The following is a 12,639-nucleotide window of genomic DNA, read 5'->3' on the forward strand; positions in this document are numbered from 1 at the left end:
GGCTTTGACGTGCACACCTCCCTCACGCTAAGCACCACCATTTAAATACCAGAGGAAGAGCTAAAAAGAAAAGTATAACCTTTCCCTTATAGCAGAGGGAAAAGGTAAGATTTGGAGAAGGCTTTTCTGTGAATATAGCAGGCTGAAGGTTTAATGTAAAGTGTTTATTTATGAACCACTAGAGCAGGAGGCACAGCTAAACTGACACATGGTTTTATGGCAGCAAAATAAAGAAAATGTTTGTTGTTGCTTACAGTTCTTAGTTCCTTCAAATTCTAATCAACTCCTGCCAATTCTTAAGAATACTGGTAGTAACAAATCTAATCATAACAATCCTTAGTCCCTATGATCTTCTTTTCACTCACTCCTCACACAACTCCTGCCAAGAAATCACTCAGCTAAACACATCTGCCCCCCCAATCACCAACCGAACCCCTCAGACCCCTCAGCTGCCCCATATATAGACTCCCCCCCTTTCCACAGCATCACCAGCCACACCCTCTCAGTCCAACACTCCACACCCTCTGGACATACACAGGCAGACATACCTAAGGGAATAGAAATGTGGGTAACGCCACAGTGACCCTGAGCCAATCTCAGCGTAACCAACTTTACAAGGCTGTTGAGAGAATTTAAGAAGCAAAGAGTAGGGGATATTGCCCAGGGTTAATTGGGAAAATGGAGGGATGAAAATGTAATTAGCTGAACGTGCAGTGCCGTTAGGGAACGTATTAAGTCAGCTTTTTACGTAAAGCCACCAAAAGTTACTAGCCTGCAGAAACAGTTTCGTAGCCTGCTGGGCGTTGAGCGAGTAGGGATGGAGAGTCCTGTCCCACCTGCAGCAGCCTGCTCCATGGCTGTGGTTAGCAAGGGCAGGACAGCTGCTCCTTCCCCTGGCAGCCTGCTTAGCTTCTAATCTGGATGTACTCGCCTGCATGTAATTATTTGTTGCCTCTGGGGACCAGGCTAGTGGTGCCATGCAATGCTGCATGTCTTGGTTTTCAGTGTCCTGCCACATTTCTCTCCCTTAATATGCACAGGGTTTGCCTGAAACTTTGTGAAGAAAAGAAAAAGCAGGAACTTTTTTTTAGTAACTTGGGTACTTTATTAGTTTATTGGAGACTCTGTAGGCAGTGGCATCAGGAGGCATCTCTGTAGGCAGATGCCCCGTGGCATCAGGAGGCAAACGCTTCACCAGGGAACTCTGTGTCCTTCCCAGTCTAAAAAGGAACCGTTATCTTCTTCAGAAAGTGTGGAGAGCACCTTGATGATACCTCGGGTGCTTTGTTCCACACTCTGCTCCCCCTGCCACTGAAAAAGAGCCACATAAGTTAGGAAAGAGCCACAGCTGACAAGTCAAAGACACACAAGTAGAAGACCAAGGGCTACGTGCAGTTGGATGCCCTGGCTGTAACATGACAGTCCCCTGCATTACAGGCGGCTGTATATATTGAGTCCACCAAGTGATCCTACTGAAAGGGAATAGCTACCTCCAAGACCTCAGGCAGGGATGGCCCTCCCATTAGGGCCTAATCAAGATGCTGGGAGGCAGGCCCCCAGGCGTTTCCCTGTGTTGAAAGGCAGAGCAGAGTATGCCACATGGCCTGTTCAGAAGCCCCTTAAATAGCCTGCTGCCTCAGGTGTATTGAAGAATGCCATTGCATAAAGCACCAGTCCAGTCAGCTTCTGTATACGGAATGGCGAGGTGGGCGCCATCTTGTTCTTTTCCTCAGGAAGCAAAAAATCTAGGGCTGGCCCTGGCCTGAGGCCTATCCCAGTTCATCAAGGTTATTCACAAAGCCAGCAAGCAGACACCTGCCTGCCTTGCAGTTTTGCTCATCCAAGCACCACTCTGGGAGTCTTAACCCTGAACCAACCCTGTTTTTATGCTACGTTTCTGCAATTCAGTTTCTCAGGGAATCACATCTTCCCTTCAGTGCAGGCATGGAGATTCCGCTTTGGACTGCACACGTTCAACTTCCTTCTTCGAGATCACCATTCCTCCATCCCCATATCTACAAATTGTTGGAAGGTGCATTACTGTTAGTTCCCCTTGGCTTTCCCCTCACACCCTGATTGCTTAAGCAGCGTTGGACCATGCCAGGCCTATGAACTGCATGCACCACAACCTGCTTTTTTTGCAGGCCCCGCTCCCCCTCCCCACCCCCACCAGCTTCCCTGCCGAGATTTGAGGGGGAAGCTCAGAAGCCCTGTCTGCTGTCCGCCGCTCCAAAAACTTTTGGATGTGAAGCAATATACTAATATTTTAAATAAATGACATAAAATGAATACAGCCAACCACTGTTTGCTTACAGGCTAAAGCAGTTACCTCTGTTAGATTAGTCTTCACATAGCCAGGATGGATGCAAGCACACAGAATCCCGTAGTCTGGGTATTCCAGTGACTGACACCTGGTCAGCATGCTTAAAGCAGCCTACAGGGAGAGAACATTTGGGGCCTCAGATAAATCAGCAAAGGAAAGGACACTGGATATCGTTCTATGAGTGGGATAAGAAAAGAAAGGGAGGCACGGAGGTCTGTAAGGAGCAGGAAACATCACTACAGAGTTCCTGACACAAGATCTAATAGCCTGGAAGGAAGAAGGGAAATGCAAGAACCTGGAATCAAGTGTTAGGGATACGAGAGCTACATTATCACCATCGAATCTTGTGAACTTCTTGGTGTGTGTGCGTTTGTGTGTCTGCGTATGTATGTGTGTGTAAGGTCATGAAAGTGCCCAGCCGTCTGGCTAGTAAAGAAACTGGGGAGCAGTGAGAGGGGGTGGAGTGAGGAAAAAGAGATGAACGTGTCCCTGCTATCCAGTGGTGCAGCTAGGTAATTTTAGATTTAAATGACCTTACAGGGCCCATTTTAGAGAGCGAAGTGCGTTACTTCATGTGAGGAAGCACATCATTGACATTTCTTTTCTCTTCCCCCATCCCGCTGTTACAAAGTAGCTTCTGTGAGCAGTACTGATTCCACAGAAGCAGCCCAAACCCCACCTGCAGCAGGAATGAGACTGAGAGTATTCACACAAAGATAGATCAAGTAATCATTTTCTGATAGACTTCTTCAAATGCATTCCCCGGAGACAAAGGTGGGGGGAAAATTAAGCAGAATATGAATGCTGGATGGCAAGAGTGATAACCAGTGATGCACATGCTAATGCCGCAGTGTTGCTGAACTCCAGCCTAAACACATGTCTTTAAAGCATTCATTATTGTGTAAAGTCCTCTTTTGTAAAGAGGATGTTTCAGCAAGTACAGCCATCATTCCCAATCACCCTCTTTTGTTATGTCTCTCTCCCATAGCAAGTAGCATCATTTCCAGTCTTTATGAGCAGTGATGTCACTGCTTTTCTTTAAATCATATAAAAAAAACCTCAGGTTTTGGAGAAAGCTCTTTCTCAGCACAGGGCTATACTAATGAATCCTGCTTGTGAGAGCAAGCTGCCATGGTGAGTGCTTTGCCTCCCTGTATTCTTTTCTTCTTCACCTGAGACCAGGAGTTGCAACGCTCCCCAGTTCATGTCTACAGGAAAGGGCTCCAGCCCAAGGAAAGGTATATTGCCTTTAAAGATTCCCACTATTCTTTCCCCTGCTCTGTGTGTGTATGCTCTTAAGTCTCAGGAAGTCTATTTTTCAGTCTTGAAACTACGTCTAAGCCTCTACTTGCTCAGCTAATTGCCCCAAAACGAGCTTGTGCATTTGTATCTGTTTCAACCTCAATAAATGTGCCATTGTGGCGTTATCCTCTTCAGTCGTGTAGATTTCATGAATAAGAATAGCCTTACAGAGCCACAGACGCTCTATTGCCAATGTCAAAAGATTCCTGATAAGTGGGTGTAAGTCTCGTTAGAACGTGTGCAAATTTGCACACGGGTCTAAGAAGCACATTACGTAGCACTGCCATTCCATGGTTTACAGCTGCTTCTAGATTCCTGATAGGTTAGAGCAAGGAGGAGGAGGAGGAGGAGGAGGAGGAAAGGAAAAAAGTAGAAAAATTAGAAATACCCTTGAGCAGTGGAAGCTAGTGGTTCTGATGTCAGTGGGGCTATGAATCCGATCCAGGTTTCAGTCAGAACCTCTAAAGGAATTATCCAAGGTGATGAACCTGTTTTGCACTGATTGAAATCCGGAGCGGATTCACTGGCTCTGCTAACATTGGAGCCATCAGCCCCCACAGCTCTCAGACCATATTCATGCCAAACATCAACAGAAATCAGTAACTCTTGACGTACCTTACTGCAGCGGTAGCCAACCATCTCACCAACGTCAAAAAATGCCACGAGTTCGAGGGAACCTGCACTGCTGCATGTATTGATAATGGCTGCCTTGCTGCAGCTCAGGCCCTGCTGGGGACTTCTCTCCGCTGCCATTTCCAGCAGGGGCAGAAACACCTTGGGGAGATTGAAATGTAATAATAATAAATAAAATAAATAATAAACAGTGGAATATGACCATGGAGTGCATCTTTGTAATGCCAATGATGTCAAAGTGAAAAGAGTCAGGACTGGCTGCATCAAGGCGGGGGAAATAGTGTGGCTTGTGGTTTCAGCACTTTTGAGAGCAGAATTGTGGGTTTTCTCCTTCCACAGAGGACTTTCTGTGAACTTCTTTGGTACAAAATGTCCAAACAGTGCCTACAGCAGAGAAGAGGAAAAGGTGGGCCTCCAAAGAAGTTGGACTGCAACTCCCATCAGTCCTAGAAACCATAGCCAATAATGAGGTATTATGGGAGCTGCACTCCAATTTTCCCTGGAGGCTTAACCATCCCTGACCTATATCACATTTGCTCCGAGGACAGGAGTTATTTCTATTTAATTTATTACTCAGTCAAAAGAATCAACATTCAAAGAGTAAATTTAAATAGAACCAGGATCATCTCTGTTTTGCCCTGATTAAGTTTTAATTTGTTCATCCTCATCCACTCCATTATGCGCATCAGACAGTGATTTAGAGCTAGAACAGCTTCCTTGGATTTAGATGGAAAGGAGAGATATGGTTGGGCATCATCAGCATATTGGTGTGACCAAATCCAAAACTCTGGATAATCTCTACCAGCCATTTCATATATGTGTTAAATAGCATGAGGACAACATGAAAACCTGAGGGACACCGTAGGCCAATGACCAGAGTGTCAAGGAAGAGACGTGCAGCACCACCTTCTGAAAATGTCTCTCCAAGGAGGGCCAAAGCTACTGTCGAACAGCGGCTCCAGATTCCATGCCAAAGAGACCTATCAGAAGGATAGCAAAGTTGATAGTATAGACACGACAGCTAAAATGGGTAAGGGGGAATTTGTTCGAGTTAATGAACAACAGAAGACTGCTTTGGGGATTCCAGCTGTGCAAATGTGCAGTCCCAAAAGTCCATTTGTACAGTTCAAATCATGCAAATGGTGTATTATTTTAGCTCCTATAAAGACTGATAATGTGAGAATGAAAGTAGACAGTCCAGGTTCCCCTAGAGCGCCAAATATGATCAACCCTGTTTCTCTCTCATCTGCCAAAGACACTCCTAGCAGACTCCGCTATTACTCTGCATGAAATGTTCACCAATGTTTTCAAGATGAAGGAAGGCATTCGAAGGAACTGGGTAGCAGTTTCCTGATAAAGAATGTGAAGTTGTCAGTTATTTTACTTATTTGAAATTGTTTTATAAGTTTTGTATGTTAAAAATGTTAGACTTTGTTTGATTACCTTGTATTTGTGGTTTGTAATTTTTCTAAACAGCCCAGAGAGCTTTGTCTATTCAGCGGTATAGAAATGAAATAAATAATGGTAATATTTATTTTTTAAAACATGATTATAAGCTTTTTGAAAACCGTCCCAAAAAGGATTTCAGGGCGGTAGTACATAAAACAACTTAAAAACCAATACCATACAAAATAATACAATTAAAACAATCTATAGTCTTTTAAAAATTGGCCAGCATGCAGCTATTCCAACCAGATACTACAATATAAACTTAAAGCTAAAGCTAAAAAAAATAAGTTTGTTTTAAAATGTCAGTACAAATTTTTAAAAAGTTCCGCGCGCACACATGCACAAAAAGGAACACCTATGGCATCAGACAAATTTTAAGATGCCTTTTTAATAATGTGCTGCTTTTAATAATGTATTAGTTTTAAATGTTTTAATCAGTTATACGCATTTTATGGTGTTTGAATCTGTGTTGTACCCCACCTCGATCCAGAGGGAGAGGTGGGTAACAAATAAATGTATTATTATTATTATTATTATTATTATTATTATTATTTCCCACCAGATGGCATTGCAAGCTGAATACCAACACAAAGAAGTTGCATTCCCCCTGTCTCTCTCCTGACGGTGCCTCAATCTTGTCAGGATCCAGCTACAATTTATTAGCCCTCAACTATCTCATTACTGAGTCCAGACAACAGTTCCGCACCTCCACAACTGCTATTTTCCGAAACTAAACTTGTCGTACAAATGGAACCACTCTAATACTGTCGGTCTACTAAGACAGAATGGTTGCTAGTATCAAAAGCCGATGAGAAATAAAGGAGAATCAACGGAATTGCATTCTGCCTGTGTCTCTCCCGACAATGCTAGAAAATATCCAGTGCGACATTCTTCAGAGGGACTGCTGCCCTGTGTTTGTGTACATTAGGCATCCCGGAGTGCCTGTAGACACGTGAACATGTTGTCCCACAGCAGCGTGGGCCCAGCACAATACTGCCCCATCATGAGAAGTTTGCTGGATGTACCCTTGATGCTTCTTCCATTGAAATGCCAGGCTGTCAAAACTCCTACCAGAGAAATTGAGGAGTATTCAAAGGGGCTCTCCAGCCACATGAGAAGGAAGAGCTTACCTGGCTCACTTGTAGCGGCCCAATAGTATTGATGGCATATTCAGCCGCCATGTTCTTTGCAGTTTCTTCCTGCAGGGTGGCGTTAATCAAAATGCCAGCATTGTTCATCAGGAGGGTCAGCCCACATTCTCCAACATACTTTTGCACTTCCTCCGCAGCTGCCACGATGCTCTTGCGATCAGTGACATCTGTAGAAGGAGAGCATCATTTTCAGTATACTTTAGATCTTGGGGTTGGAGTGGGGAAGGCAGGGTGGCCTGTTGTTTGTTTGTTTGTTCTAAACGCCCATTTTAAACTCCATGCTCAATTTATTAGGCAACCAAATGCCGGTTATAGCCAAAAAACAACAAGTGACCCAACAGAACAATTCAAGATAACGACAACAAAATGTGCAATGTTCAGATAATTAATGCATTACAAAAAAGAAAGTGCAGAGACCACGTTTCTCCATTTGAAACTGGGCAGGCTCTGGTTTCTGAAACCTCGGAAGACTGGCAAGACAAGAGAGTTCTTGTGGGTGAACCTGCTTGACACCTTCAGTCATGAGTTCTATTAGACAATGTGGCAACTACCACGCCTGAAGAAACAAATGCTTCCCGGAAGCAAGGTGTCCACTGAGCCTTTGAGTGTCAGCAGGGAACGCAGAGGAGGAACTGCCCATAAACAAGGCTGTTGAAATTAAAAACATGACACAATCACTGGGATCAAAAGGAAGCCCTTTGAAATTTAAAGTGCTTTGTTCTTTAGGCAATCTAAGACTACGCAAAGGCAGGGCTTCCATGACAAGACACCACAGCAGCCGAAGGCCTTTCAAGGCCTTCCCATAAAGTTCCTTTGCACAGGGATTTTGCGAAAAATAGGACTTCACAATAATGAACATATTCTCGTTGTTCTAATTTATAGGCTAACGATTCCCCTGCCTTTTCTCCTGATGCAAAATATCTTTGCCAAGTGATATATTGAACGTTAAGATGTTTCCAACATTTCCAGGGATGTGTTTGTTGTTTTGCTATGTTCAGCTGTGTGTTAATGGATCTTTATTTGCTTGGTTCTTCTGCAGCCTTTCTAAATCAAGACGTTGCACTGGTTCTGGCTACGGCTCCACACTTGGGTGCATTTCTGCACGAGTCACAAGAACTGCTGACAATCATAGGAAGAAAGCTGAGAACGCACAGAGCTTGATACCTACCTAAGTACAGCAACACCAGATTTGAGTTTTGGGATACCAAGTTATTTATTTCCTGTAAAAGAGAAACGTATTTTTTCCTTGATCCAGTTGAAATTAGGCAGCAGTGGTGTGTTATACATGCTCACAAGGTGCAGCCTCTAGCTAGAACAGTGTTCTTCTCTGCAAGGCTTGGCCACTGTGAAGCACTTCAAGTGTGGGTCTGAGCCTCTTGCTTTCCCCGTTGCTGCTATCACCTCTGTCTCCCATTTTTTGCAGCTGCTCCCTCGTAGCAAGGGGCTCTCTCTCTCCCTTTGCCTTGTTGTTTGCTTTAGCAGTGTGCTGTCTGTTGAGATCTGGGCTATTGGACAAGGTTTCGGGGCTGGGGCGCTAGGAGACCTCATCAGCTGTAAGGTGCAGGGTGGGGGTCGGGGTTGGGAAAGCAGTCAGCCAATTAGCAATGGTGGGAAAGAAGCCGAAGATGCAAAGAGCAATGCAATTGGCTAGCTGCAGCAGTTCACTGCAGAAGCGCTGGAGGGAACATGGACTACGTGGGTGAGTGAGCAACGTGGACCTGCACTGGGAATTTTGCTAGACCAGAGCACTCGCAGTCAGAAGTGGTTTTACCTTTGGTGTGTGGGAGCAGTGCTGCCCATAAGGAGATCTCCTCAAGAACTTTCGTACTCTGCTTTTCTGCCTCCATCCTCAGTGGGCCACCAACCAGTGATAAGACATATCCAATTCCGGGTCCCAGTGAGTCTGTCGGAATTTGCCTACCTGATGATTTGCCTGATGAGTCCTTGCTTGGAAGGTGGATGGGCTTTGCTGCTTGACCAGCGGGGTGAGGAAGAAAGGAGAGGGGCCCCCACTCTCAGGGAAAGCCCCCCTCCACCTGTGGCCTTGGCAGTGGTAGCTAGAGTCCCTCAGCTGGAAGAACTCCCTCTGCTATACGATCAACGGAGTGAGTGCAACATCAGAGATGAACACAAAGCTTTGTTCAAGGGGACGTGGATAAGGAGTCTGAAAGCTCTCCATCTTCCCTACGGCTGTGCTATGCCCTGCTGTTGCATGACCTTCTCCTTCGGTCACACAGCTCCCCATTGGAACCGGCCTTTTTGCAGCCACCCACAAGGGTTTTATAGCTGTGTAGGTCCATTTGCTCTAGAGAACACAGTATAAGCATTGATACTCTTGCCGTGTTTTAGGCTCACCAAGGGTACAGTGTAAAGGAAACAGAAGCTAGGGTACTCGGGACAGTGTCCTTACTATGAACAGAGCACTAGCTGGACTCTTATTAAACTGGACTTAATACTCATATTAAGTACTGCAGAACCTCTTTCAATGTGAGGGCTGAACTCAATTTCTGAGACACTCTCAGGGGGCACATTTGAGCGCTGTGGGCAGAGCTGAAGGCAAAACAATAGGCAGAGGGGGACAAGGCCAAAATACCAAATTTGCAGCCTATTTTAGCTTACAGTCCTTACAGACAGTAATTAAGCCTCAGGAGAAACATTTCCAATGAGGAAAATTGCCAAGAGAAAGCTGGGAAATCACCAACTTATCAGCTGTCAGGGGAAAGGAGTGAGGCCATTTGGGGAATGCAGGAGGCCTGGATGGGGACTCCCACACAGGCCAGTTTTGACTCGGGGGCCATGAGGTTTTGCACCACAGCAAGGTTGTCTGCTGTTTATTTGGATGTTGTTGTTTTTACAGAAAATTAACACACGTGTACGCACGCAGAAATACATAAAATAACTTATTAAACATATAAAATAGACACTATGTAACTCCATGAACTATATATAACCACCAAAGGGACATCCAGAATCTTGAAATGTCCTATTTGAAACATAATAAACCCCATTTTTCTATTAAGGCACTATCCTATGCATAGATAGAAAAGAAGGCCTACGTAAAATAATGTTTATTTCGATTCTTCACGAAGCAAGCAATCGTCTATGCAAACAGGTGCATCCACAGTGCAGCTGTTCCTGTAGGCAGCCAGCCAGGACCTCTCCTAAGGCACTCCATTCCGTCCCCTCCCACTGCATTCCGCACACCCTGAGCATAATCCCCATTGAGCTATTTGGGGGCTCTTTCTATCCTTCTGTCCAAGATCCCTTTAATTGGAGATGCTTGGGGTAAGACCTTCTGCCACCACCATGGTAAATCAAAATCTCCCTCCCTTCCCAACAAGAAACTGCTCTGTCAGAGATGCACAAAAGCGGGGAGATGCAGGCTCTGGTGCTGGTAAGATTATTTTATAATTTTCTTGTTAAAAAGGTTTTTTTAAAAAAAAAAACCTTCACAAACAGCCCTATCCCTAACCCCTTTTAAACAAGAAAAATAAAAAATAAAGAATCTTCTCACCAGCACCAGAGCCCGCGTCTCCCTCCTTTTGCACATACTTTTGGTGCTCCTCCCTCCAACCCATTTTTTCTGTCAGAGATGCATCAGCTACAGGTGCAACAGACTGTTTCTTTCATGCTACATTACTGGTTCTCACCCTGTTCTTTTCTTCATCACTTTCGTGGAATGTAGCAAAGATCCACTGGGGTGGAGTCGGCAGCTTCAGAAACTGCTTCACCAGACCTAGACCAATTCCCGAACTGGATCCAGTCACCAGGACGCTGTGAACTGCGAAATCTCTTTTCGCCATTCTCCCAGGGCTACAGTATCTGTCTCCTGCTTGCTTGTGAACTTGCTCCAAATGAGCGTTTCCTAATTAGATGAGACACTGTTACGTAGAAGTGCAGCATCTAGTTGCACTTCCGGCAATTTGATAATCAGATTGTAAACCGCCCAGAGAGCTTCAGCTATGGGGCAGTATATAAATGTAATGAACAAATAAAGAAGGTATGTTACCAACTAAATTATGTAAATTCCTTTGCTTTTTAACCAAGTCTTGGCACCAGTGCAAAAAGAAAAGGGGGGAAGGGAAGCTGCAGAAATGAAAGCTTGATAGAGTTGGCAGAGTGAGTAGAGAGAATGGCAGCAGTCGGATGTCACTTTAAGCCATGATGGGTTAATAAGCTACTATGATCCCCCACACTAGAAGCTACTATTAACCCCCACCCTATCAGACAAATAAGCTACCCTGCATAGCTTATTAAGCTACTGTGTGTAATTTGAGTCATCCCTTTCCCCTCCACACCTTTTTGGAAGTTGATCAATGACCAACACAGTGGCTGTGGACTAATGGATATAAAAGTGGGCCTAGGAATAGCCCAAATCGGAGTTCTTGCAACATCAGGAAGATGTGCACCCTGGAACCTCATAATCTCTGGAGCAAAGTCTCACTGAGTAGAGTTGAACTCTCATTGTAGTGATAGGGACCAAATTCTACTTGTATGATACCTATGCTTTGAAGTGCAAATTCTATACAGGCTATTGGTTCAATCGATAAAGCAATGTAAGATTTAAAAAGCTCTTGTCAGCAGTCTCATTACTCCAACGCTTTAGATCCCAGGTCTGATTGGGACTGAGATAGATTTGGTCACATATAGGACTCTGTGCAAGTTCACACCTGACTCCTCCCCATTCTTCCCAAACTAAATCCAGTACGACGGTGTAATTGATTCATTGCTATTTTAATTTTATGAATGATATGCTAAGATTACTTTTAATAAATTTATTCTACATCTTTACCTTTCATTGTGACATTACAACGAGCAGTGTTCTTTGATAATTGGATTAGCTTTTGAATGTAATTTAATTTCTTAAAAAGAACAGCAAGTATAACATTTAGTTTCTTTGATATTTGTTGGCCCTAATTCTTACAGTCTACTGCTTAAAGTCTGATAAAACTTTGACTGTTGAAGAACAGGACTCCAAATTCCCAGGAGACCCTAGTAAAGACGATGGTACAACAGAGGACATTTTGTTTGCTGATTCTTTGTGCTCTGAAGTGTTCTGAGAGCAAAGAATGATGGTCAAGTGCTTCATAGCTAATGCATTTCAAATTACAGGTTTCAATCAAATACAGGTACATATCCTGCCATCAATATGCAAAGATTTAAAATGTAGTTTGTTTTGAATTGCAATTCAGTAGCTCCACCGTTTCTAGATTCAGCACCAATCTAGTCAGCAAAAGATTCGGTTTTGCTCAGCAAAACTTAATTACCTCCAAACGTTTAGGACGAAAACATGAAGGAAATAAGGCCCATTACCAAGCAAGATAAACTTTTTTTTAATTAACAAACATCTTCTGGTTTACAATGAAAACGTTGGTTAGTGTGCTTGCTTGACCTCATTTTCCCACCCACACCAAGTTACTGAAAGCTGGAACTGAGCCACTTATTCTGCCTTAAACCATTTCAAGAGACAGACGGTCTATTTAATCACAATGGGAATTATGGCGGGGGCTGAAGACTTTAATATTATTGCTTTATTTTGATTTTAGTGTGTAAGATTTTATGGATGTGTGATTTATTTTTATTTTTTGCTTTAATAGCTGCTGTGAGAACTTTTTAAAACCTTCGAATCTTTAATGGTGAAAAGTTAAATATTCATATTCGTGTAGGTATCACCGACCTAAAGCTTGTCTTCAGTCCATTTCAGTCCACAGCGGGCTGCTGTACATATTTAAGAGATCAGGAACTACCCCACAAAATCCAGTGCAGTCTTGCCCAGGCCTG

At 43.9% G+C, this 12,639-nt stretch overlaps 1 protein-coding gene across 1 annotated transcript; it reads right to left on the reverse strand.

Moving 5' to 3' along the window:
- Positions 1-1,184: 1,184 nt before the first annotated feature.
- On the reverse strand, positions 1,185-10,661 carry LOC134408924 (C-signal-like). Its single transcript, XM_063141437.1, has 6 exons — positions 10,509-10,661; positions 8,027-8,078; positions 6,838-7,025; positions 4,241-4,399; positions 2,330-2,434; positions 1,185-1,311 (listed from the first exon to the last, which is right to left on the reverse strand). Exons 1-6 carry the CDS (start codon positions 10,659-10,661, stop codon positions 1,192-1,194), a joined length of 777 nt encoding a protein of 258 aa, XP_062997507.1. The 3' UTR covers positions 1,185-1,191.
- Positions 10,662-12,639: the final 1,978 nt, after the last annotated feature.

This window comes from Elgaria multicarinata, chromosome 14 (genome assembly GCF_023053635.1).
Source record: "Elgaria multicarinata webbii isolate HBS135686 ecotype San Diego chromosome 14, rElgMul1.1.pri, whole genome shotgun sequence".
Classification (NCBI taxonomy): Eukaryota; Metazoa; Chordata; class Lepidosauria; order Squamata; family Anguidae; genus Elgaria; species Elgaria multicarinata.